The 26,935-nt window shown below is 46.3% G+C and overlaps 1 protein-coding gene across 1 annotated transcript; it reads left to right on the plus strand.

Annotated features, from left to right (window-relative positions):
- The first annotated feature begins 231 nt into the window (after positions 1-231).
- Positions 232-13,455, plus strand: PSMB4 (proteasome 20S subunit beta 4). Its single transcript, XM_078668644.1, has 7 exons — positions 232-388; positions 946-1,152; positions 1,290-1,436; positions 1,887-1,968; positions 2,768-2,884; positions 12,985-13,073; positions 13,368-13,455. Exons 1-7 carry the CDS (start codon positions 282-284, stop codon positions 13,378-13,380), a joined length of 762 nt encoding a protein of 253 aa, XP_078524770.1. The 5' UTR covers positions 232-281; the 3' UTR covers positions 13,381-13,455.
- Positions 13,456-26,935: the final 13,480 nt, after the last annotated feature.

Genomic DNA, 26,935 nt, shown 5'->3' on the forward strand with positions numbered 1-26,935 from the left:
TTCAGAATAGCAAGCAGTTACTACATAATTAACATTTTATTGTGTGTAGCGTCATTCAAAAACGTAAAAGAATTCAAAATAAATTATTTTAGTAAACGTTGTTTTCTCCTGCTCGTGTTAGCAAGAAACGCAACATTCTATGACGGCCGCTTCGGTATTGGTTTTACGGGAATACATATATGTTTTTGGTCCAAGTCTGTGGTCGTCACTTCCTGTGCCGGTAACGTGACTTCCTGCGTTTCTGTTTCACTCTACAGACAGTCAGTAACCCGTGAAACATTATGGAGGGACTCGGAAAGATGAGTTTCTGGGCTGGGGGGCCCGCACCTGGCGAGTTTTACCACCTTCCGGGAAAGAAGGAGACATGCGGAGCCATCACCCGCACCCTGTGAGTTTGGAGCTCCGAGCGTTGGGCAGAACTAGGGAAAGAAAGGCCTGCTGAGTCATTCCGGGTTGAGGACTCTTATCTCAGTCCTGGGTTGTTATGATTTGGCTCCACGGTTGTTCACTTCTTTACAGCATGAGAGGATAGGCAAGGGGACCGAGATCCGACAGCGCTGCGAGGCCAGAATGGCAGACATAGACCTATGTAACATACTTCGAAGTAGCCCATGCGACATACATTGGACTACACACGTTTGCATGTTACAGTATTGGCAGTGGCACCGAGGTCCCTCCAGACTGTGGCTAAGTGAAGGTGTAATTTACAAAGCAGTGGAAATGTCACTTTCCATGGTCTTAAGTGCCATCCTGTCTATATTGCTCAAATTACATATTTTAAAAATATTTTACACCATGTGAAGAGGCTTAGGTAATGAGACCACAATAGAATTGTTACTTTACTGGGTGATTAGGTAGTGACCGTAGCCGATCGATGTAGGTACAGTAATAAAACAGTTTGACATTTTGTGTTGGCCGGTATAACATAGCTCCTTTCTCCTTAAGGAATCCAATGGTGACTGGCACTTCTGTGCTTGGCGTGAAGTTTGATGGTGGAGTGATGATCGCATCAGATATGCTGGGATCTTACGGCTCTCTAGCTAGGTTTCGAAACATCTCACGGATCATGAAAGTAAATGACAACATCATCCTGGGAGCATCCGGGGACTACGCTGATTACCAGTACCTGAAACGGAACCTAGATCAGATGGTGTAAGTGGTGTTTATCCGCTATTGTTCATTAGTTGGAGTTTGGGTAGATACACAAATTACCAACCATGTTAGTACTAAGGTGAGGACCAGAGTCTCTGCAGTCTGTTTCTAAATTTGTACAATGTTTTTCTTGGCAGAATTGATGAGGAATTAGTTGGCGACGGCCACAACTACAGCCCAAAAGCCATTTACGCCTGGCTGACCAGGGTCATGTACAATCGCAGGAGCCGGATGAACCCACTCTGGAATACAATTGTCATTGGTGGCTTTTACAATGGTGAAAGGTTGGTATTTGCCATTGTGTGTTGGTCGAGGTTGTATTGACTCACAAAGTAACATAAATCGGAAGTAGACATTATTCTTGTTCATTTGAAGATTGTGCTTCTTTGTTGGCTGTAGCAGAGGACTGCTATGTGTATTTGTATAGCACACAACTCGCGCGGGAGGTGTCCTGGTGTTGAAGCAGAAGCTGTATGTGCCAAGTGAGGACTACAGTTACTTATTGGACAATGTTTCTCATGCCCTATGTGGAAGCTAAAAAGGGAGGTTCCTGTCCATACATCCGCATCTTTTATCATTGTTAATGTTTGCAGAAGTCAAGAGTACTTTGAGGTGTTTTTGATCCGTGTTCCTTTTCATGAATATCTTTTTTGCTTTACTAAAGACAGAAACACTTTGTTCACATTGATCATGTGGTTGCATTCTAACCCAACTTGTTTTGTCTGTGTATTCAGCTTCCTTGGTTACGTGGACAAGTTAGGTGTTGCTTACGAATCCCCTACCATTGCAACTGGATTTGGTGCCTATCTGGCACAGGTAAGTACAAAGATAAAATAATATTTGTATTGTTATGACTGGATTTTCAAAGTTTAACGTTAGGATCAGATTCTTGACCTAAGTACCAACCTTTTATTGATAAAGTGCAGACGCATTGAACATGATGTCCGCATCAGTTACAGTGCTTTCATTGGAGCCTCCATGGTGGTAGCTCCTCTTAAGGCACCATGATCTCTGCCTAATCTGCAGCAGAGTTCTAAAAATGATGGGCTGTAGTCTGCATCCTTCTGTGACACTGGTGGAACAGTGTACAGCCTATCGGTCTCTAAAGGAAGGCCTGGCTCTTCAGCCATTATTCCTAACCTGTTTAGTCAGGCAAGACCCCTTTATATATTGTGTCCAGGACAGTGTGGAACTTAAAAAAAAAAAAAAAGCTGTATGAAAAATGAATGCGTCGTTGTTTAGTCTTACAGACGCTGAAAAGCCTTTAAACTTAAGAACTGTGACAAGAAAGACGAGGGTTTTATGTAGGGAAGATTACTAGAAAACTGTTGCATGTTACGCTGCATCAAGAGCTGTTTCTTCTGGTCACTGTCCTGTCAAAATGGTCATTATTGTTTCAGTGGGTTCTGTCTATCTGAACATTTTGCCATCCTAATTTGTGTGAGGGTCTGATCATGATTTTATATTTGGAAATGGCTGTGCATGTTTCTGCACAGCATGTGTTTAGTGCTCTGTTAACATGACAGATGCTATCTCTGGATGTTCAGTGCAGAATACCTTTTGACTTGTGTTGGCATCTCCTGTATTGCTGATTTCTTGCATTTTTTTACTGTAGCCATTGATGAGGGATGTTGTGGAAAAGAAACCCCTGCTAACCAAAGACGAGGCCCGCCAGTTGATAGACCGCTGCATGAAGGTTCTGTACTACAGAGATGCTCGCTCCTACAACAGAGTAAGTGCATAAGAAGGCGGGTGTAGTCATTGGTTGTGCACACAGTGGCCTTTGTTGCAGGCTTGAACTAATAATGCTTTAATCAGTACTTGGAATTTCATTCGCGGCCTAAGACTGCATTATTCCTGAGATGAAAGGGTCTTGTCATATATTAAACCAACAAAGCTTGTAATTGCCAGCTGAGCCCGTGGACAGTCAATAGGTCCATAATAAAGGTTACTTGAAAATAGTGTTCCAATTCGAACAGGTATTTACAATGCAATAGGTCTCTCAGTCCCGAGTCTTAGAGCCATTGGCACTGTAAATGGCAATGCCTTTCCTAAAAAATTAAAAGGACTTGTCATTTAGAATGCCAACACCTAAAACCTTCGCAAAAGCAATAACTATTGCATTGCAGCGTGCGGTGTCCATGAAGCGGGTCCCACACTCATTGTTTTTTTTTTTATTTTTTTTTTTAAAACCTTTATTGAGTTAATCAAAGCATGACAAGCGCAGGCCTACAACCACAGAGGCCCGCCGCAAACACAGGAATCAGATCAGGAGTCATGCACGTATATACGACCAAATAATATCGACAATACAGATACAGCATGTGATTGTATATGCCTCAACGCAGCAGGATATCAAAGGTTTAATTTTAAAGTTATAAAGAAGCAGAAGTGGCTGTACTATCGGTGGCGTCACACCATAACATGAAGTTAAGAAAAGATGGGGGGGAGGTACCCCGCAGTGCAAACAAGTCCAGGTGATGAGCAATATGAACCTTGGGCACACTATGCCCGACGAGGAATAAAAGACAATGCAATAGCAAGCGATTAGCGAGCACACCCTCCCGAAAACCCACCCTCCGGAGACTATAAGGTATAGGCGAATATAGACGCCAAACAGAGAAAGAAAAAAAAAGATAAGGAGAGACAGCCAACCCTACTATAAGGAAGGAAAAACCCTACCCAAAGAAAGAGGAAAGAAAGAAAGGGGACCATAGAACAAACTAAAATAACAAACCCCCCCCAACACCCGCCACCCTGCACCCCTGTAATGGCTACGGCCTACCCCACTAACAGCGTGCCTGTCGCCCCGGAACACCCCAAAGAAGGGAAATAAAGAAAGCGGAGGAGGAGAAGAACAAACATACTCCCGGCCACCTATACCCCCCGCCATTAGCGACCTCCCCAAAACATATTGTCCATTATTAAAAGCAAGTATTAAGCACCAATATGGGGAGGACCTCAACCAAAACCACCCGACTCCCAGTGAGATACACAATACAATCCCGGCATAGAGCACAAAGCGTAGCTAACCCCAAAAGTCAAAGACAACCATGACAGGTCGGTTCTGCACGATAATCCACGTCGCCAAAGCCAGCAATCTCGCAGAAAGCGAAGCGTCCCAGATAGTACAAAGCAGTGGCATCGGATCTAGGGCAGGATACAAGATGAAGTCAGCCCTGACCAGTGCGATTCTTTATGAAAACCCATGCCACCCAAGCCACAGTATTCATGTGGTAATCGAAACGTCCATAGCAGTTCGAAGCAGCTGAATCGGACCGAGGACAGGATACAAGATGGCGGCATCCACAGGAGCAACGGGGAAAGATGAAGGAGATAAGCAGACCTCTCCGACGGTCACCAAAGAGCTGTTCTTGGCGATCAAAACCTTCGGCAACGATGTTTCGCCGAGCAGGAGTCATACCGGGAAAGCTAACTACGGTCTTAGGTGCAACATTCATGAGGCCAAAATCATCGACGTGAGCTGAGTCAGGCTGCCACGCGGGAACCTCAGAACAGTAGGCCAAATCTTCCACTGGAACCACAGAATGCTGTTCGTGTGTCGCAGCATCATCGTCCGGTCGCAAGCAGATATTTCCCAGCGTTTCTGACAGTCGGTCATACGTGACTGTAAATTGGGAGTGGAGCGCCCTAATGGCGGCCATCACGGACCTCAACGATGGTGCGCCATCTGTCCTCTCCATCTCCCCCCCCCCCCGAAGAGACGAAGCAGGACTCGAGCCCCAGACTCACTTCCGAGGCTCCAGGCACACACGAAGCCGATGGCAACAGCAGGCGCTCCCTCAGCCGGTGATCGCGACACCTTCGCCGACCGCGGGGGCCCCCCCTTCAACACCGCCGTCCCCAGCAGGGTCTCCGGGCGAGCGGCCCCGACCGCGGTGCACGATGCACACCCTGTGTCACGAGACCGAGTCCTCAGTGCCAGCTGGTAACTGGATTGCAGATCGGAGATGTAGAAAAAGATCCGAGTATGGAAGACCGGACGAAACACTGGTTCCACAGCCGCTGTTGATCAATTCCAGCCCGGATGGGCTAGAAATCGAGGTCCCGGCTTCAGCCCTGGAGTAGGCCGAAAATGGAACACGACAGAACTCCGCCACCCAGTATGTTAGGGAGTCCGGGATTGCACCACTGATATCAGGCGAGCTTCATACACACGGGTGTCCGGCGTAGGTAAAGGATAAATGACAGGATATGCGAGCTGACGGCGGAGGTCAACGGAGCCGGGAGCTTAAGCAGCCATCTTGGATCATAGCGTAGCTCCTCCCCCCACACTCATTGTTAAAGTTTTTTTTTTAAAGTGCTGTCCCTGATGCAGGCGCGGCGCACATTACTAGAGTTCCCCCCCAAAAAATTATGAAACAGAGCGCAGTATCCCAGAAGCGGGCGCCGCGCTCAGTATTAAAGTAAAAAGAAATGTAAAAAAAGTAAACAGAGCGCGGTGTCCCTGAAGGGGCCGCCTCGCTCAACATCAAAGCTTAGAAAAAAAGCTATCCTGGCTGATGACGGCTGATAGCCAGAAACCGGTCCTAGGATGCTTGATTCCGGTCCAGGAAAGACATGGCTTGGCAGTTCGGACTGGACTGTTCCCATGAGGCACAGGGTCAAGGCTGATTTGCATATGGCCATGTCTGAACTGGGGTGGTGTGAAGTGCAAAAAAACGATGGATTTAGGCCCAGATCTCTGTACTGGGGTGAATGTATGACATTGTTCTGCATTCTGTCCATCAACTGTTGTTTTGGCATCTACCAGATAAATTACCCCCTTTGCAAATTGCTGTTCAGTAATGTGTGAGGCACAAAATACCCACACCCTGTGGTAAGGCACGGGGTGTTCTTTGGGCAAGTGTGGGCGCATTTGCTCTTTCCGTTGCATTTTCAACCATAAAAATAAAATTCGCAGAATAAGCGAAAATTAAAAGGACGTTTGCATTGACTGTGGTGTCAGTATTGGCTTCAACTCAAAACTTAACAAAACACTTCTTGCATTAGAAGTTGTTAACTGTTAGCTCACAGTGGTGACGTGTCTGGGCACTACATCAGCTGGGGACATCAGCATGATCATAATTCAAGAACGACCAAGGAATGTGCACAGTTCGTACCCACAGAAAGAGGATTCTTGTGTTCTGGCTGTCACAGAAAATGATGGACTAAAAAGGCATTTTTTTTCTAGTTCTGCAGTTTTAATAATTAGCATGTTCGCACATGGAAAAATGTTTGCAAGAGTTATGTCCTATGCTGTGAGTTGCACAGAAGTTATTTTGTGTTCCTTTTCATAGGATGTGTTCTCTGTATACTGTTACATGTGCTTGTCATTACATTAGTACGGTGTTGAATATTGTATTAAACCAAATGGCAATGGCGGACACCTGGAACCACAGCTCCCATCAATTAGAGAGGGATTCAGTTCATCCACAGTATCAGCTTTTGCTTGATACTGCTGCTAAGCAGAAGTACGTAGAAACAAAACACAAAATGGTGCACCCAACAACGGAAAGTCTACAGTCCTTTTTTTTGTCTTTGTAATCTTCTCTATTGAAATTTGATGTCTTTCATAGAAACAGCCAAGATCACAGCCAACATGTTTAGTTCAAAATAATTGAACTTCGTCAGGGCTTTTCTTTATATATAAGGCGGATGTCTCTTCAATTCAGTGGTTTCATAATAAGTTCCATGCGGATGATTACTACTTAATTATCCTGTGGCATAGTTGTCGTCCATGTTATGGTGGGGTTACAATGCCCCCCGCTGGTTCACCAGGATCTGTGTCTCTCCTCAAAGAATCTAGTAATCCCTTATGCAACGATCAACAAATGTCTGTCATTGCACGAGGGATTACCAGATTCTTCTGCATGGGACTTATTATGAAACCATTGACTGAAGGGGACAGTCGCCTTCTTTATAAAGAAAAGCCCTGAAGAAGTTCAATTATTTTGAACGATACACGTTGGCTGTGATCTTGGCCGTTTTTATGAAGGACAGCACATTTCAAGAAAGGAAATTACAGAGACAAAAAGGACTGTCTACTTTCCGTTGTTGGGTGCACCATCCTGTGCATTGTTTCATGGTGTTGAATATTGTTAGGTCTCTCCTGCAGATGCCTTTTAGCTGTCTGTTGTCAAAGGCGTTGTGTTCAATACCAACACTTCAAATGGACTTTGAGAGAGCCTGCTAATTATTTGGTTGTTTTTTTGTCAGGCTTACTTGTTCAATATTTGATTTCATGTCTCTTATATTTGCCCCTTCACTGGATAATAGCTACAACCATTTTGATTGATTGACTTGTATTCTTCCACATCGTGGAACTACTTTATTCTTTTAGCACTCCGTGATAGTGCGCACCTTGTCTTTTTTCCCTCCCCTGTGTGCTGCTTTCCCTCCCCTGTGTGCTGCTTTCCCCTTACATCCTTGGACTCCTGAATCTCCATGTTCCTCCTCCCCAATCCCAGCTTGTCCGTAAAAACATAGCATCATTTGTTTTTGGCCAGGTTTGACTAAAAAACAGATTTTATAATGTTAGTTTCCTTTTATCTCTTGAATTCCACATTTTGCATTTAAACACAGGGATGGGCACACAGAAGCAACACTTATGGGCTATGGAAGGGGGCAGGCTGCCGGATGAGAGATGGAAAAATGCCTTTTCTCCTTTAGGCACATAAATCTATTCCCTTGGCTGCTGCAAGCACCAAATGAGTAGAACATGTGTTCCAGTTTCTAGTCGTTTAGAAAGTAAATGGCAAGCATTTTCCTTTACATTTTGGCACTATCAGCTTAACACTTGCATTACAAAGGTCCTAACCCATTGGCTTATCCAGTGCTTTTTTTAAATGTTAGATCATTAGGATTCGTACAGTTAAATCTTCACTGCAGCACCATGATGTGTATTGTTGGGATGTCTTGGTATGCCGGGTTGTGTTGTTCACTACTGAGGCCCATCTGTTAGTTTGTTGTGTTTGCAGTGGTATGGTATACTGTAAGTTTGTGGGAGAGGTGTGGCGCAGCGGCCAGGGTGGCTGACTCTGGAGCACAAATCTCACTGTACAATTCCCGGCAGCACCTCAGCCCAGCAACCTGTGACTCCGGTCAGTAGTTCGCGTAATCTCCCCGACGGCCCCCAGCGCTGGTTTTTTTGCAGTCTGGTTGTACTTCAGTGGCTATTCATGGAGTTTTCATGCCTTGTGGAAGTCAAATTTTTTTTGGGGGGGAGGGGGTAACATGCTATTTGTTTCTGGTGTCCCAGTTTTCATGCTCTGCTACAGCTTCCCAGGTACCACCAGAGGAAAGGTAAGGTCTGGTTTGTGTTTTCCAACACGAGTGTGGGTGACTGTTGCTTTTGCTGTGCTGACAGTGTAATGGCATCCTGTTTTGGTTAGGGAAAGCAGTTACACTAGAGATGGTTTTTATTCATTATGTTTCTAGATTGGTGACTTGGGTATCTTTACTGTCACTCGTCATGTTGTGTTAATATAGGTCATTGTCTCTGTGTTAGTTTGATGATTGTGCCATTGTCTCATCCTGAGCGTGATCAAGGAGAACGCACAAGTTATGCTCGACTTATAATGGGTGGTTGTCGGATTTGCAAGAATGTAGAGTATAGTTCTCTATTATGTGTGTAAATGGTGACGGTGCATATTTATTTTGAGATGTTTTGCATACTATGGATAAAAGTGATCATGTTTTTTTGTGTAAAAAGGCTAGTGTTACCACTTGCTTTCCTAGTACTTATTCTCTAGCTGCATCAGTGATAATCATTTTAATTTACATTTACACTTGTTGATGAGACAGGCGTCATATTTATTTTTTACTAGTCTATATTCTATTTCTTCGAAGTACCAGTATTATTGATGAGGGCTGGTAAAGAATGGTGGTGAGGCGAATGGTTCACACGTTTGTTGACTATGAAAAGAGAAACTTTAGTTGTTCACTAAACATATTGTTGTTTAATCAGATGCCAATTATCAGTTGTTCCAGGGCTAAAAAAAAGTAGGGTAAAGAGGTAGCAACCTCAGTGAGTTCCTCTTTAAATGTGACTCAGATGCCACTCCATTTGTGATTATAACCAAAACTGGAGTGCAGCAAGTGTTACAAAGCGAGACTCGCATATCGTACACTTTTAAAAGTTCAAGCAGGTAGTTCAGATTAACCTTTTCAAACGCCTTATAAGCATCTAGACTAGAAGGGGGTACTCACCGTGGAGTGTGTTGCTGAGCTGAATGATGTCAATTAGTTGAGAAACGTTGCATCCCCATATGCCTTAAAATAAAATTAGATTGGTCTTGATCGATAATTATGGTCTGGCTTGACCCCTCAGTTGTCACCAGACAATTATGTGAGCATCACCAGTGAGGGACTTTTGCTCCGCCAACATAGTTTAAGCAAGGAGTACTTGTTTTCATTAGGCAGAAGTTGTATGCATCCACAAAAAAGTGAGGGGCACACATATGACATTGTAATGCTATGAAAGTGTCTTAGGTAACTAGATACATGTATGGTGCTTTTCTCTGGGTGTGGCTTGACAGTGAATTCATAAGCCTAACCTAGTTGCATTGCCCATGCTGCTTTTTGTGATGTGGCATTGTATCCTCCAATCGACTGATGTCATAACGGCATTTGCAGATTATTATACTTGATTATATAGCTACTCATGCAGTGAGCGGAGGGGCACGAGTATTTGGACGCAGTGACTTTAGCCCAGGTGGAGACAGCTGAAAGGGAAATACTCTCCCCTCCCCACACGGAGTAAGACATTAGAAAAGCAATTACGGATCTGAAAGCGGACAAGGTGTCTGGCAGTGACGGTCTGACAAGGGAGTTTTATTAGGAGTATACAGATCTACTTGCTCCACACTTGTTGGAAAAGTATGGCGAGGCCGTGCTAAAGGGTGAGCTAACCCCAACGCTGCTGAAACCAGGGAAGCCCGCTCCCAAGTGCGGATCATACAGCCGGCTGTCACTTATTAACTTGAATAACATGATACTGACTAAAATACTGGTTGCTTGCCTGTTGCCACTGATGAATGTACTGGTTCTACAGGACCAGCCTGGCTCTATACCAGGACGCTCGACAGCAGACAACTTCAGAACTCTGTTTACCGCGGCGCATCAGCTTGATCCAGAGCTGGAAGTGGTGGCAGTGTTTCTCGACGCAGCCAAGATGTTCAGTTTAGTAGAATGGCAGTTTATGTTGGCGATGCTCAACAGAATAGGACTGAGTAATGCGATGATGTGTTGGATTTCTCATTTGTATGGGCATATACGGATTAATAGGCAAGTGTTGCATTCCATATCCATTCAGCGTGGTACATAACAGGGATGTCCTGCGTCACCCCTGATTTTCACATTGGCGATTGAACTGCTGCGTGTCTAGTGGGCGAAGCTCCAGGCTGTAGGTGTGTACGGTTTGGTGCACAAGGTCTACTGATCTCCTTAAATGTGGGTGAGGTACTCCTAATAGTCAAGAACCCGGATATGAATTTACAGCCAATAATAGCAGATATTGCGAAGTGGTCTGGCTTGACCATCAATTGGACAAAATCTTCCATTTAGCCGTTAACATCTAACACTTAATGACAAACGCTAGACCAGCCGTTACAATGGTAAGAAGCGATGATCCCCTGTCCAAGGGATCCACTTTCACAGGGAGCTATGGGTTTTGCTACCTGAAAAGTAAGGCAAAATTGCTGTTGTCCATAGTAGGTATAATAGCAATAATGAAAATGGTGGTATTACCACAACTATTATCCCTATTTCGGAACATTCCTATACTTCTCAATCATGTCTTCACTCAGCAGCTTAGATCTTTGTTGATAAAATTGGCATGTAGAGGACCACAACGCCGATTAGTTTGGATCATACTACAGAGGCTGTTTAGTCAAGGTGAATTTGCTGCGCCTAATTTGGAAGTATACTACTTGATTGCACAGGCCCAGTTCACCTATCATTGGTTTCATGATTACCGTAAAGTTCCACATAGAGACTTGGAGAGAGCCTGGCATACCCGATCATCTCAGTACAGTAATACTGAAAGACCCAGAATTTAAACTCACACAGTAAATTACACAGTATGGGCATGGCACAGGATAGCGACAATGTGTGCGATCGACAATATATATATTCCCTGCATGTGCCTCTGGTCAGGAACCCTCAGTTTGAGATTAAGTTTGAACCTCTGTCCACTAAATGAATGGGGGCAAAGGGAATCTGCAAAATGAGAGACCTTTATGGGAACAATATGTTCCTCACTCAGACAGACTACACCCAAGGCAGGTGGGGACTTTCCCCTAGATGTATTTATATATCACCGCCTGAAAGAGACAGTAGACCGCTGTATCCAGACTACCACAGAAGCCCTGAAGTTGGAGTCTGCTCTCCTTAGTTGCGAAACGCCCTGCACCCAGGAGATTGATCAGGCTAATGTACAACGCTGTAATGGGACCTGCCGCCCATCTATGCCAAGGCAAGATTGCACTGGGCCCAAGAATTATCAGCTGACAGAACTGATGAGCAATGGTCATATTTTTCTATGCACACCAAAGAAGTATCCATGAGTGGTATGCACAGATTAATTCATTATACGTTTGACCTTGACTATGCCTGTATCGCTGGAAAAGTTCACCTGGAAATGGGATGTCCAGTGCTTATGGTGCAGATTTTCTGCATCTGTCATGGGAGGGCCCCCGATCAGGGATTATTTTAATCGGGTGTTTTGGATACTAAATGTAATGACAGACCGGTCGCCAATCCTCTGCTGGGCTATGTTAAGAAGGTTCCCAAAAATGTGCGAATATTTTTGGGGTTGGCGCTCTAAGCGAAAGGTAACCATGTTCTGGGGTAGACGTAGGACACCCACAACGGCACACAGACATGGTCGCATATCGCTCATATGCTGAGATGAAAGGCAAATTATACCCTACAATATTTCATCCTAAGACACATGGGGACCCCCTGAGATCTCCCTTTGCAGATGCTGTGGCTGGTTCTAGTGACCTGGTGGTATAGTCACGACGATTACACAACATGCACAGTGAGACACATACCTGGGATATCAATTCTGGTGGCGTGTGATATGGTACGTTGCAATTATGTGTTTGTCTGTTTGATCACGATATGGCAACAGTGTATCCGGAGTACGGCAGTTCTGTACTGCTGACACTATATAACAGCTTTGTGTAAAATAAAAAAAGAGTCTTTGATTAATAGTTGTGCACATCTTGATAAAGTTAGTGAGCACTGAACCCAAGGTGGTACAGGAGTAAAGCTGGAAACCAATCAGTAAGGCTATTCCGAACTCTGCTTTGTTCTTTTTCTCACTCATCAGTCAGGCTAGTAATTCAGGCTTGCCTTGAAAGCGCTTTTGTCTTGTAAGATAATGCTACTGTGGGTCCTGCGAACTATTCGCTGATCTTTTCTGAGTAAAAAAATTACATTTCCAATCCCTTCACTGTTGTCAGACGGGTCTGACCGAACATCATCATTCCAAAGAGGACTTATCAGATACACTAATGGGATTTGATTCTCTTGGGAAAATAAATTAACCGGTAATAACCGTATTTGGGCCAGTGATGTAACCTATTGCTTTCAAAGGCTGTTTTCCAGAAAGAGAATAATTATGCTTTGCTTTCTGTCTCCAGTAAAAGGCTACTGTTCAACGAGACAGGGTTTATGGCAGATTCCGAATGTGATCCAAGATGGAATTTAAAGGGCAACATTTTTATGCAAAATTACATTGTGTTTGTTGTCCTAACATTTTGAGTACTCTGCTGCTGGCATTCTGATTATTGCCCAAAAGTTTGACTTTCCTCTTTTTCGTAGTATGAAATCGCAACAGTAACAGACAGCGGAGTTGAGATAGAGGGACCACTCAGTACAGAAACCAACTGGGATATCGCTCACATGGTCAGGTAAAGCCGCCTTCTTTTTGTGCTATCAACACTATGTGCTATCACCACTACTTGCAATATGTCTGCCTATACCTTACATAGTAACTATGAGAATGTATGTACAATACTTAGTTTCGGATATTTCTGGTAACGCATTAGGACCCCTATGTATGGAGTGATACTTTAGACAGTTGCTTAAGGCATATAGTTGCTCCTTACTTTTACAATCCTCGCATGCTGTGGGATTAGCTGTAACGTGGAATACAGCTTCCCTTTGTATCAAGTGCTAACCATGCCCCTTTTGTCTCTTTGCAGCGGATTTGAATAACTCGTGAAGAGACCAGCGTCTTGTTCTCAGGCTATCATTTCTATGCTCTTATTAAAGTAATACTTCTGTTTCTATTACACGTGGCCCTGTTATTTTGTATTTTATTGGGATGTATGTATGTATGGTATGCGAGTGGTGATCTCGTAAATGAAAATAAACCACCCACAACCTGATTGTAATTAAAACTGATTTGTGATGCCTGTCTAGTACTTTTGCAACTCTCGAGCAAAAGGATCTGCCAGAAAAATGTTGGGGAGCTATTGTAGTTCATGAAACACATTTCAAAGTATCTATTTATATTCCTTCTGATAGCTGATGGATCAGATTCAGATAGGACTTCCTAGTACATTAGGTCTCTATCCCACAGATGGATGACTCCTTCCAATAGAAGGATGAAAACTCACTTAAGTTAATTTTATGTTGCCTTCTCCTGCCACCAATCGGTCCTAAAGTCCCTTCTTGAAAATCCACAGATGTAATGACTCTTGAAATTAATTAGCCAAGTCACTGAAAAGGTTTTCTCATAATCACTACACAAGAGAGGAATGAATACTCTTCAGAAATAAGACAATAAAGCAGACCAGCTTATTACCCTAAGACTGCATACACAATATTCCACAACATTTATAGCTGAACTAAAAAGTGAGACTGTAGCAGGGCGATAGACGATGGGGAGAAGCAGGATAAATTCCTTTCTTGCCAGGGAACCAGATAATGAACCAGAAATGTGAGAATTCTCAGCAAACTGGACAAGGGCAACTCTTCCACCACAGTGGCAGACCATGTTGGATAAAGCTATCAAACCACATGAGGTTTTGTCAGCCATTTATGTCTTGTAGCCCAATAACACTTTGAGCCCTGGCAGGTTTAAGTCACAATCCTATAAAGCCTATTATTTCCATTAGTGACCTTAGTCATCTCAATTCCTGCTGGTGAGGGTGGTCATCCCAACAATGCACGAAAATAAAATTGGTTTGATCCCCCAAATTGGGACAAGATGAGGACTATCGTATTTTGTATTTACTTAGTGGTTTTAAGGCACACGTTTAAGGACCGCGAGCATCCGAGTGCTCTCCAGAGGGAAATATATATATATATATATATATATATATATATAATATATGTGTGTGTAAAATGTTACATACCCTTTAAGCATCTGTTAGTGGTGTGCTACAAATTCACATGCTGTGCTCACTCTTGTCATCTAGTGTTGGGCTCGGATGTGTGCCCCTTGTTTTTGTTCGAAGAAGTCTTTTTGAGTCACGAGGAGCAGTGACTCTACCTATTGTAGACAATAAGCATGGGCATCGGCCCCTTAGTCAAATTGTTCCCCCGCCCACAAAGTAACGATGATGTAGATGGAGCATATAGATACAGGAGAGATGACCATGTGGATCTGCAACTGACCCCAGGTGGCCGGGGAGGAGGGTGGGCACATGTGAATCGACAACACTACATGCCACAAACAGATGCTTACAGGGTAAGTAACATTTTCCGTTCATGGAATGTTTAGCTGTAGATACATATGCTGTGCATATACCGCAAAGAAGTTCTCACCAAAAAGTGGTAGCTTAGCCTGAGGATGTTGCAAAAGGTTGAAACTGTGTGCCTAAAACAGCTAGGCCGTCTGTAGCTTGTTGTCTGGCAAGGACATGCACATAGTAATGTTTAGAAAATGTGTGAAGAGTGGGCCAAGTAGCTGCTTTACAGATGTCGGCCAAGAAAGTTGTAGAAGCCCCTTTTTTGCGAGTGGATGGGGTCTGGGAGGGGCAGATAGGGACGTTTTAGCATTACAAGTGAATACACTAGACAAGCCAGAGAGCAATCCCTACTTTGCAAATGGTATGCCCTTCGTATGACTTGGAGTAGGACACGAAGATTTGTTGTGTCTTAAAAGAGTTTTATGCTATGCACAGAATACATTATCACTCTTGACATCCAGGGTATGCAAGGCGTGTTCCGCTACAGACTCTGGATGTGGGAAGAAAACTGGCAACTCAATGGTTTGATTGAGATGAAAAGTAGAAACAACTTTGGGGAGAAACTTGGGGCGTGGCTTCAGCGCGACACGGAATGGCTGCCTGGTGAAGGAGCTCCGCTAGCTGATAACTTCATCCTGCACTAACATCCTGTAGCAGAGCCCCCACCCGCAGATAAATCGCGACGTGACTGTGGCTTCTAAGTTGGGAACTGCGTCGGAGGTATTACGGCGGTCACAGTGGCGCAATCGCGGAGTTATCGTGATCGGAGACCGGAGTGGGCTCGACAGAAAAATGGCGACGAAAGGATAGTGACGGCCGGACCGCCTGGGGCTGTGCCGTCTGCCGGATGGCATGGGCGACGGTGGAGCGCTAGGAGGGCATCAGGGCTCGGAATAAGATGCAGCTGATGACACGCGTTCTATGTTATTGGAACTCCAAGCTGGTATGAAAACTATTGATGGGAAGATAGACGCTCTAGCTGCTTGGTTGGATGTGGTTAAAAAAAAAGGTTGAGAAACACGATCAATGGTTGGATGTTCTCGAAAACCGGGTCTCGGACACTCGTGATGCGCAGGCTGAATCCAGAACGCAGATTCTGCAGATGGAAAAGATTCTGGCGGTCATTAGCGCTAAAAATGAGGATTTGGAAGCGCGCTCTAGGCGCAATAACCTGCGCATTGTAGGCCTATCGGAGACCACACCCGTATCCAAAAAGGAGACATTTGTAGAGGAGCTGCTGCGTGAACTGTTTGGCCCTGCACTTTCCGCTGTTATAAGAGTAGAGCGGGCGCACAGATCCTTGGGGCCCAGGCCCAAGCCAGGTGCACCGCCTCATCCTATCATAGCGCGCCTTTTGAACTATGCTGACAGGGATGTGGTGTTGCGTGAGGCCAGGGCCAAGGAACCGGTGATGTATAAGGGCGACAAGTTGTCATTCTTCCCTGATTACACCCCAGGAGTGCAAGCAGCGAGGAAGGAGTTCGTGCCGGTGAAAAAACTGTTGCGAGAGGCCTCTGTGCCATACGCCATGTTTTACCCAGCCAAACTGAAGATCACATACGAAGAACAGGCGCACTTCTTTACTGATGCAAAATCAGCGTTGAAATTTACAAAGCATATCTGCAAGGGTAGAAAGGCGACTCATCTGAATGACAAGACACCCGAAGACTGGTCTGAATGATGCGGACTGAGTGGATAGCGATTTGTAATGATCAAGTTGGCACAGTGCGCTGACAAAAGGGACATATGGAGGCGTGTCGGATGTGGTACAGGCACTACTACCTGCCCAGAGTGGGGGTTAGGATGATTCGCAATTCATTGTCAATATACACTGTTGGTTTGATTGATGTATAACGTTAGCCCCTATACTCAAGGCCTGACTGGAAATGGCGGGTGGGGGGGTCATTTTGGTTGGAGGTCAGCAACCACACTACGGTGTGGGTGTTCGCTGCTGGCCCACCTCCCCTAGCGGGAGATCCCCGATTGGTGGTTTGCATGGTGCTTATTGACTTTTGTTGGGAGGGTGAAGGGAGTGTATCTCGACCTGATTGGGAGGTTGGAGTGGGTGGTGGGTGGGCGGGATTGACAGGGGGTTCATTGTACATTGTATGTTTTATGATTCATATTTTGTTTTTCCACGTGAGTACTTCGATACGCACAGAGAATGGTTGAATGATTGGAGGCTGAGCAATGGTTGAATGATTGGAGGCTGAGCCTGCATGAGAGGCACCCTGGCGGGAATCAACGGTGTAGTCAGATGTCGCTACTTAGCATGGCATGGCGGATGCATGTAGGCTGCCGAATTGGAATGTCAGAGGCTTGAACTCATCGAAAAAAGTCAGACAGGTGTTGGCGTATTTAAATAGACATGCGATTAACATAGCACTCTTGCAGGAGATGCATCTCATCAAATATACGGATGGGGGAGTGGCCAGTAGATGGGCGGGCTTCAGATTATCGGCTTCGTACTCTTCCTATGCCAGGGGGGGGGTCATGATCCTGATAAAAAGGGGGATGGACTTTCAGCCTCCACACACATATGCGGATGACGAAGGTAGATGTGTGATGGTCTGTGGCAGACTGCAAGGGAGAGTGGTCACCATTGTGAATATCTATGGCCCCATTGCAGACGATGTGACCTGTGTACGGAGAATACGTGGGGTATTGAGAGAGTGGCCAGAGGCCCCAGTGTTGCTGGGTGGTGATCTCAATACCTATTTGGATGAGGAACTGGACACATCCAATCCTCTGTCGCACCGTACCCCCAAGGTGGCCCAGATATTGCAATGTGTAATGGAAGAATTTGGAATGTTGGATGTATGGCGTGTTAGGAACCCACAGGTGAGAGCGGGTACACACGCGACGCCTGCTCATGGTAGCTGGTCGAGGTTAGATTAATGGCTAGTGGGGGAAGAGGTAATGTGTTGGGTACAGGAGATTCATCTACTGGCTCGTACATTGTCAGATCATAATCCCATCAAATTAGAAGTGATCTTCCCCTCAACGCGACGTCCCCCGTTTACGTGGCACTTGCGTTCTGAAGCTCTGCTAGACCCAGTATATGAGTCGACGGTCAGGGCCGCCATTACACAGTACTTCGAACTAAATAAAGGGTTTGTTGCTGAGGCTGCCACATTGTGGGAGGCCATTAAAGTCACTATACGGGGGGTTTGCATAAGCATAGCGGCGGGTATATTAAAAGATATACGCATGCAACTGGAGAATACTGACGCTGCACTGCGCGAGCTGGAGCGTAAATATGAGGCAGACCCTAGAATGGATATGCTGGCTGAGCTGCAGAGGTTACTCAAGGAATTTTAGGAACTGGCAGACACGGAAGTAAAATACCTGTCACGTAGGCACACAGCTAGACGATACGGGGAAGGAGGCAGACCGGGGCGGGACTTATCGCTTAGGATCAAAACACGATTGGAGCAACCAAGAGTGGACAGGATTGTGGATGGCCTGGGGAATGACCATATTGAACAAGGAGACATATAAGAACAATTTCGGAGGTTTTATGCAGATTTATATAGGTCCCGCGGGAAAGTGTCGGAGGCAGACATGGATGCATACCTGGATGATATGGCATGCGCCTGGCTATCTGATGTTCACAGAGAATATCTGTGCTCACCGATAGATGAGCAAGATGTGAAAACCGCGATCGCAGCCTTGGCTAACGGGAAGGCGCCTGGTCCAGATGGACTGACGGTTGAATTTTATAAAAAATATGCAGACCTTTTGGCGCCACACCTCCTTGAAATGTATGCAGAGGCTCATGAGTCTGGGGAATTGCCCCCCTCACTGCGGGAGGCGATGATAACATTACACAAAAAAGATAAACCGACGGACAGATGCGATTCATATCGCCCACTATCTTTGCTTAATATAGATACTAAAATTCTGGCCAAGATCCTAGTGACTCGCCTACAACCATTGATGCAGAAACTGGTTCTGCCTGATCAATCAGGTTTCATACCCGAGCGATCTACATCATATAATTTACGTACGGTCTTCTCCATGTTCTGGAGCCAGATTTGCAGGCGGCGGCCATGTTTTTGGACGCGGCCAAGGCATTTGACTCGGTCGAATGGCATTATCTTCACTATATATTGCGTCGTATGGGATTTCCACCACTATTTCTGCAGTGGATTGCGTTGCTGTACTCCAAACCGAGTGCGAGGGTGCGAATAGGGGGTCTCACGTCGGAATCTTTTCCTATTACAAGGGGCACGTGGCAGGGGTGTCCCCTATCACCATTAATTTTTGCTTTGATATTAGAACCACTGGCGTGTGTGATCGGACAGCGGCACCGTGAGGCAGCACTTAACTTTAACCATCGCCCTGTGGGTATATCACTCTATGCAGACGACCTGGTTCTCTTTGTTCGGGAACAGTCCAAATACTTAGCACAACTGCTTAGAGTATGTCCGGTTTGGCCGCCTGTCCGGTCTTACTATAAACTGGGATAAGTCTTTTGTAATACCGTTGACCACCTCGACTACCTGCCCGGACTTGGAGTTTCCATTGGTATGGACCGGAGATCCGGTTAAATACTTAGGAGTCTGGATACATAGGGACCCGCAGATTGTGGTCAGGGAGAATTATGGCAGAGCCTATACGGTGCTGGAAACGCAAGTAGATAATTGGATAACGTTGCCGCTGTCATTGGCAGATCGCATTGCATTGATAAAGATGGTGGTGCTGCCGCGGTTCCTTTATTTATTCCTTAACATTCCCATAGTGCTTACACAGCAGTTTTGTAAGACGCTGAGAGGTCAGCTGATTCGGCTGGCGTGGGGAGGTAAACATGCCCGAGTACAGTGGACGATTCTGGCTCAGGGGTACGTGAGAGGCAGATTTGAGGCCCCAGACTTCTATGTGTATTATCTAAGTGCACAAGCTCAATATTTGTATTATTGGTACAGGACGCACGCCTTCACGCCGCATGTTGCGGTGGAGAAGGGAGATGGGGCCCGGTCCCGCTACACAGCGTGATCACGCATCGCCAGCGTGGTACTCAGAGGGCGGAAATCAACTCGGTGGATGCTACCATATCTGCCTGGTGTAACATTGGACAAGTGGCACAGAAACTGCCACTCTATGCACCGGCTTTATGCTGGAGTATCATGCTGAGTTGTCCGTAACACAGGAGAAGCCGTCACTCCGATTGTTAACTGAGGCAGGACTCAGAACTATGGCAGATGTTTATGTGAATGGCTCAGTTCTGGCAGAAGAAGATCTGACCTACATCAACAACCAGTGGTTGTTGTTTCGGTTTGCTGTACACAGGTTGCGGCATGCACTCAAAGTGCACTACCCCACATACCCACAGGAACCGCCTGCACTGACCTCATTACAATACACACTCACTGCCCCTAGCAATAGCAGTTTAGTTTCAAAACTATACAAGATGATAAAGCTTGAAAGTGTGGAGGGCCAGGATTGTAGTTGGGAGAGATGGTCTGCTTCTCTGCCTGAACCCATTGCGGAGACGGACTGGAAATACATATGTGGTCTAACGCTGAGTATGAATGGCAATTTGAGGATAATTCATTTTAAAAATATACATCAGGTATACTATACTCCACTGAGACTGCATTGGTACGGACTGCGTGCATCTGCGGAGTGTAAGCGCTGTGGCCGTGACAATGCGGATTTTATGCACCTGGCCTGGGGCTGTCAAGCGGTATGGGAATTCTGGGAAAAAGTGGTGAACTGTCTGAACGAAATGGTGAATGTGGGGCGAAGCTGTGAGCCACTTGCCTGCTTACTAAGCTGTGTGCCACGCATCAAAGGAGTAACCGGCAAGTTTTTAAGCCTTGCATTACTGATGGCGGCTCGGAGGGTGGCTATGACATGGGGGGGGGGGGGGCAGGAATAGACCAAGAGTGGGTTTATGGATCAAAGACCTGGTATACTGCAGAGACAATTTGGTGGCCTATGCTGAGGAATTGCCTGAGATTTCGAGGCCCAGAGACATTTGGGAACCGTTAAGAACGTATCTGCTCAACCAAGAAGAACCTGCAACTGTTTAATAGTGTATGAGGAGGGTGGATTTACTTGTTATGAGTGGTTCAGCCTACAGGTATGATGGGTTTGCAGAACTAGATGAAGTGTGTGGAAGCTGATGTGGACAGCTTATTTTTATTTCTCTTTATGTTTTCCTCTTTGGTTCGAGGGGTCCTCCTTGGTTTTGTGGGGGAACATACTATCACTGTTGGAAGTAATTTATGCCTTGTTATAATGCTTAGAATATGTGATACAAGGTACATATGCTTTTCAGATATTAGATAATGTGGACATGCTTTTTGTACACATGGCGATGGAACGTAGTGATGGTGTAATTGCCCTTTCATTTCTTTAAATAAAAATAAAAAAACTTTGGGGAGAAACTTGGGGTTGGTTCTAAGGACCACCCTATCTGGATGAACCGGGAAGAAAGGCTCTAAGGTGAGCACGTGTATCTCACTGACTCACACGAGGGAAGCAATGGCTGCAAGGAAGGCCTGCTTCCATGATAGAAACTGATGCGGGCAAGAGTAAAGGGGCTCAAAAAGAGGACCCAAGAGCCTAGTTAAAACAATGTTGAGATCCCACCCTGGAGCAGGTGTCCAGGGCGGGATCATCTGCTTAAGCCGTTCCAAAAAGGCGGGAATGACTGGTAGGAAGAGGGAAGTGTGCTGCCTGTTTTATAGCTATGCAGCATCAGTGGCCAAATGTAACCGAATGGAGGTGTAGGCAAGGCCTGACTGTTGAAGGTGATAATAGACATTGTCATATACCCACAGTGAGAGGACTGATTCATTTAGGATGGCAATAGTGCACAAAACGACTCCATTTAGCCATGTAGCAGGAAGTAGGCCTGTATGCTTTGTGATGAATACATTATTCCGATAGTTTGAGATAACCAAACTCTGACCCCAGGAGAAGGATTGCAAGATTGAGTTGCAGAGGATTGGGGTGCTGGAGAGTTCTGTGGTTTCGTGTGAGAAGGTCTGGCCCTCTCTTGAAGAACCAGAGAGAGTTCCAGCAGAGCAAAGCCCAAGGCTGGCGCGCCCAAGTTGGGGCTACTAGGATGAGGCTAAGGGATGTCTGCCTATTCGGGCAAACTACGAACGGTAGGAGCGGGAGAGGCTTAGAAGCGTAGGCAAAAATCCTTGACTGGTTCATCCATTGTGCATTGCCCATGGACCGCGGGTGCGGCGACCTGGCGGTGAAGTTTGGGAATTTGGCATTGTCAACGGTGGTGAACCAGTCTATGTAAGGGAACTCCCACTGCCGTATGTAAATTCATAGGGTCTGGGTTGGAGTTCCCATTTGTGGACTTGTTGATACACCCTGGTGAGCAGGTTGGCCAAGCTCTAGTCCAAACCTGAAATGCACTTTATGACCAACATCCTGATTCTCTGGGCTACTGCAGACAGCTCGGGCGAGTTTGTGCCCTTTTGCTTTAGTAGATAAAGCATGGCCGTGGTATTGTCCTTACAGAATCAACCGACCTTGTTGTAAATGAGTGCTCAAAGAGCATAATAGCCAGAATAGCCACTGAATAGCCAGCCATCCCAGGCGGTTGATGTGAAGGCTCTGGTGCGCGGGCATCCACAAGCCCTGGATTGTGTGATCTTGCAGGTGCGCTTCCCATCCGGTGAGTGGGGTATCCATGGTGATGGTCTGCTGCTGAACTGGGTCTAGAAAGGGCAATCCATGCAGCAGATTGTTGCCATTCCACCACTGCAGAGAGCGATGTGTACAGCCCTAAATCAACACTAGATTCTAGTGTTTGGAGTCTTCGATGAGCGAGGTGGATGGGAATATGACTGTAGACGCCCTTCAAATCAAGGGTGGTCATGAGATCACCTTGCTGTAACAGAGGAGTGACATCCTGAAGTGTGATCATGTGGAAATGTTCCAATAGGGTTTTCTTGTTGGGGGGCTGGAGGTAAAGTATAGGCCTGAGGGAGCCATCTTTCTTGGAAACGAGAAAGTACAGGGCATGCACCGCTCTGCCATGATGTAGTGGTGGCACCAGCTCTATGTCCCCTTTGGCAAGTAGTGCGAGCGTCTCTTGTAGCAGACGCTGTGGACATGTGCGCGTTTAGGGAAATGTTGGGTGAGTTCTAAACAGTACCCCTTCCATATGATGTCTAGAACCCAGCAGGTAATTATCTACATGTGAGGTAGAAACAGGGATTGGCAGGGAATACATCTGGATCCGTATCTGCTGAGGGATTGGCCTGATAGTTGTCCCAAGGGTCAGGAGCCTGGAGGGGTCATAAGTGGGATCATAGGGAGACCCTGTGCTGTCCCCATCCCTTGAAAATGGAGATCCCTGTGGTGAAAGCGAGTGAGGGCCGGTAGGCAGCAAGGGGAAGGTAGGAATAGGAGGGGACGGAAAAGGAGGCCTGGAAGAGCCAGGCAGGAGTGGAGAAGTGTCTATGTCGTGGGGCCGAGGTTTTTTAAGCGTCAGCTGCAACAGATGGTTGCGGGCCTCCTAAAAAGTTAGTCTCCTCTTTTGAGGATTTTTCGATGGTGGAGCAGTCTAAGCCAAGATCCTGCCCAACCTGGCTTGATGTTGATCCTCTGATGGCTGGTGTCTAGGTTTTCCTGGAGACTCTGCAGGATGGGCTGATCGAATTCCTCTGAAGATGGCCTGGATGGAGCTGAAAAAGGTCGGCATCCAGAATGTCGAAACGGGGTTTCAGCTCTGAAGCTTACAACTCAGAATGTGGCCAAGCGGGTGTCTTCCATTCCAACGCAGAGGCGGTGGCTGATGCTGAGGGGCGAGGCTTCGAGGTAGACTTAGACACTGAGGGTTACAAGAGTGTCTGGTCTTGCTTGGTAGTACGGTGCCCACCATGGTTATAAGGCAGTGGTGGCCCGAAGCCATCTGAAGAAGCATGAGAGCTTGATGCTGGCGCCCCAGAAACACAGGTGGCAGTGGTACTCACTACGGTCCTCTGCAACAGGCATTGGGCTGGAGGGGTCCTTCAGGTTTGATGTCTGACTTGCAGGCAGCCTCCTCCGACGAGAACACCTCTTTGCTATTGGCAGCCAGATGTTCCCTGCTGCTGCTGCAGAGCTTCTTCCGCCCCTTTGCCAAAGATGTCCAGAGTATCCTCCTCTCCCCAGTACTGCACCATTGAAACTGAGGCCATGCAAAGCACCCGGGGTTACCGAAGGGTCTTAATATTACAGAACGGAAGACACGGCACAGGATTCCTCTCGATGGTTAGGGGAGTGGCACAGGTTACAAAGTTCATGCAAGTCTGCCTTGAGATATTTGGCATGGCAAGATGGGCAGAACCGAAAAGGAGTTCTTTCCATCACGTAAACAGTCTGGACCATCAAAGGTGATGGGAGTCAAAGGGGCAAAGCCTCGCTGCTGAGAATTCGTCGACCACGAAGAAACAGTGAAGTAACACCAGACGGTAGACCGACGAAAGGTGGGATTGTTTGGCCTGACGAGGGACAGTGCCGAAGGCCTGGCGAGAACACCAAGTGACATCAAACCAGACCGCCCATATATACGTTTGAACCTGACAACGGAGAACAAAACTATTTATGGAGCCCATGAACATGGACTCCACCTATTGTAGACACCACACCTTGTGACTCAAAAATATTTCTTCGAACATAAAAAATTTAGACCTGTCCAAGCCCAACACTAGGTGACAGGAGTATGCAAAGCATGTGTATCTACAGCTACACGTGACACAAATATACATAATCACAAGAGCGGTACAAACACGTACATCATGGAGGCACAGCTATGCAAATAGTAAAACAGAGGAGTAGAAGAAAATGTGTGTGGTGGAAGAGATCCAGGCACTGCAGGCTCAATGTTTCACCTACAACATTTGAAGGTTTACAAGCAGTAGTTAGGTCAGATCTAACACCACGGGCGCTGCATCCAAGCCACAAATCAATAACAACTGTCTGCACCTCAGTAGGTAGAGCAAGTATTTCAATATATGAAGAATATATAAAGGCTGCAAGGAAAAACTGGTCGAGAGGCGATGGTTCGAATAGTAGGTAATCCAAGTATTTCCAATCATAGTAAAGTGTAGGTGTATAGCCCAAGAATCTTTGGGCCAGGGGCTTTTTTTGTTAAACAAAGGTGGTTCAGGTAGGAAGGTGTTCAAGCTGCTAAGTTGTTGGCAGGCACCATAAACATAGTCCAGAAGTTTTTATAAAAAGCAAGGTAGCTTGTACATCTCTCTGCCTTCCTTTAATAGCACGTAGAACAGTGTAAATGTAACAAATGCAGTCAACCATGCTCCAGCCTGCAGTGAGGCAAGGTGAATGTTGGGGATACCAGCTAGAGTGACATTCCCATAGTTGGCTTGGGAAAGTACCAGCGCTTGGATCAAAGCATCAGAGGTCTTTTCTTTGAGAAATTGTTTTAAAACTCTGGCTTCGTCCCAATTGATGATTAACACTCATACCCGTGGAGTTGGTATGCTTCTGAAGATTGTCTAGAATCATGTTTGAAGCCCAGAGATATGGTATTGGAGGGGTAAACAATAGGATTTTTGTATCTGTATATTGCAGGATGGAGGTGAAATTAGTATGAATTCAGGTTTTTGGTATGTTTGAGGGGATGAGTTGACATTCATGATTCTATTCTGAGAGTCGAAGAGCCATGCTAATATCGGCAGGTGAAGAGATCTTCAGATATAAATGGGTGTCACAGTGATAAGATGCCAGACTATATGATGGTAATTGCAAACACAACAGTGATGGACAGAATGTGGAACAATGTCACACATTCACCCCAGTCAAAAGATCTGGGCCCAAATCCATCGTTTTTCCACTCCACACCACCCTGGGTTAGACAATGGCGATATCCAAATCAGCGCTGACCCTGTGCCCCATGGGAACAGTCCAGTCCGAACTACAAAAGCCATGTCCTTCCCAGAACGGAAACAAGCATCCGAGGACCGGCCCGGTTTCGAGGTAACACCTCTCATCAGCCCGGCTAGCTTGACTCCAGTGGTGTGGAGTGCCTGGGACTCACGTCTGAGCATCCCCATTACACTTGGAGCGGTAATTGCAAACACAACAGTGATGGACAGAATGTGGATCAATGTCACACATTCACCCCAGTCAAAAGATCTGGGCCCAAATCCATCGTTTTTCCACTCCACACCACCCTGGGTTAGACAATGGCGATATGCAAATCAGCGCTGACCCTGTGCCCCATGGGAACAGTCCAGTCCGAACTACAAAAGCCATGTCCTTCCCAGAACGGAAACAAGCATCCGAGGACCGGCCCGGTTTCGAGGTAACACCTCTCATCAGCCCGGCTAGCTTGACTCCAGTGGTGTGGAGTGCCTGGGACTCACGTCTGAGCATCACCAGTACACTTGGAGCGGTAATTGCAAACACAACAGTGATGGACAGAATGTGGATCAATGTCACACATTCACCCCAGTCAAAAGATCTGGGCCCAAATCCATCGTTTTTCCACTCCACACCACCCTGGGTTAGACAATGGCGATATGCAAATCAGCGCTGACCCTGTGCCCCATGGGAACAGTCCAGTCCGAACTACAAAAGCCATGTCCTTCCCAGAACGGAAACAAGCATCCGAGGACCGGCCCGGTTTCGAGGTAACACCTCTCATCAGCCCGGCTAGCTTGACTCCAGTGGTGTGGAGTGCCTGGGACTCACGTCTGAGCATCCCCAGTACACTTGGAGCGTTAATTGCAAACACAACAGTGATGGACAGAATGTGGATCAATGTCACACATTCACCCCAGTCAAAAGATCTGGGTCCAAATCCATCGTTTTTCCACTCCACACCACCCTGGGTTAGACAATGGCGATATGCAAATCAGCGCTGACCCTGTGCCCCATGGGAACAGTCCAGTCCGAACTACAAAAGCCATGTCCTTCCCAGAACGGAAACAAGCATCCGAGGACCGGCCCGGTTTCGAGGTAACACCTCTCATCAGCCCGGCTAGCTTGACTCCAGTGGTGTGGAGTGCCTGGGACTCACGTCTGAGCATCCCCAGTACACTTGGAGCGGTAATTGCAAACACAACAGTGATGGACAGAATGTGGATCAA

The sequence above is a fragment of the Lissotriton helveticus genome, chromosome 12 (genome assembly GCF_964261635.1).
Source record: "Lissotriton helveticus chromosome 12, aLisHel1.1, whole genome shotgun sequence".
Classification (NCBI taxonomy): Eukaryota; Metazoa; Chordata; class Amphibia; order Caudata; family Salamandridae; genus Lissotriton; species Lissotriton helveticus.

Bases quoted from the DNA above. Each gene is read 5' to 3' on its own strand.
- PSMB4 (XM_078668644.1), top strand. From the start codon at position 282: ATGGAGGGACTCGGAAAGATGAGTTTCTGGGCTGGGGGGCCCGCACCT. The intron at 389-945 runs GTGAGTTTGGAG...TTTCTCCTTAAG, and splicing joins GGAGCCATCACCCGCACCCT to GAATCCAATGGTGACTGGCA. The intron at 1,969-2,767 runs GTAAGTACAAAG...TTTTTACTGTAG, and splicing joins TTGGTGCCTATCTGGCACAG to CCATTGATGAGGGATGTTGT.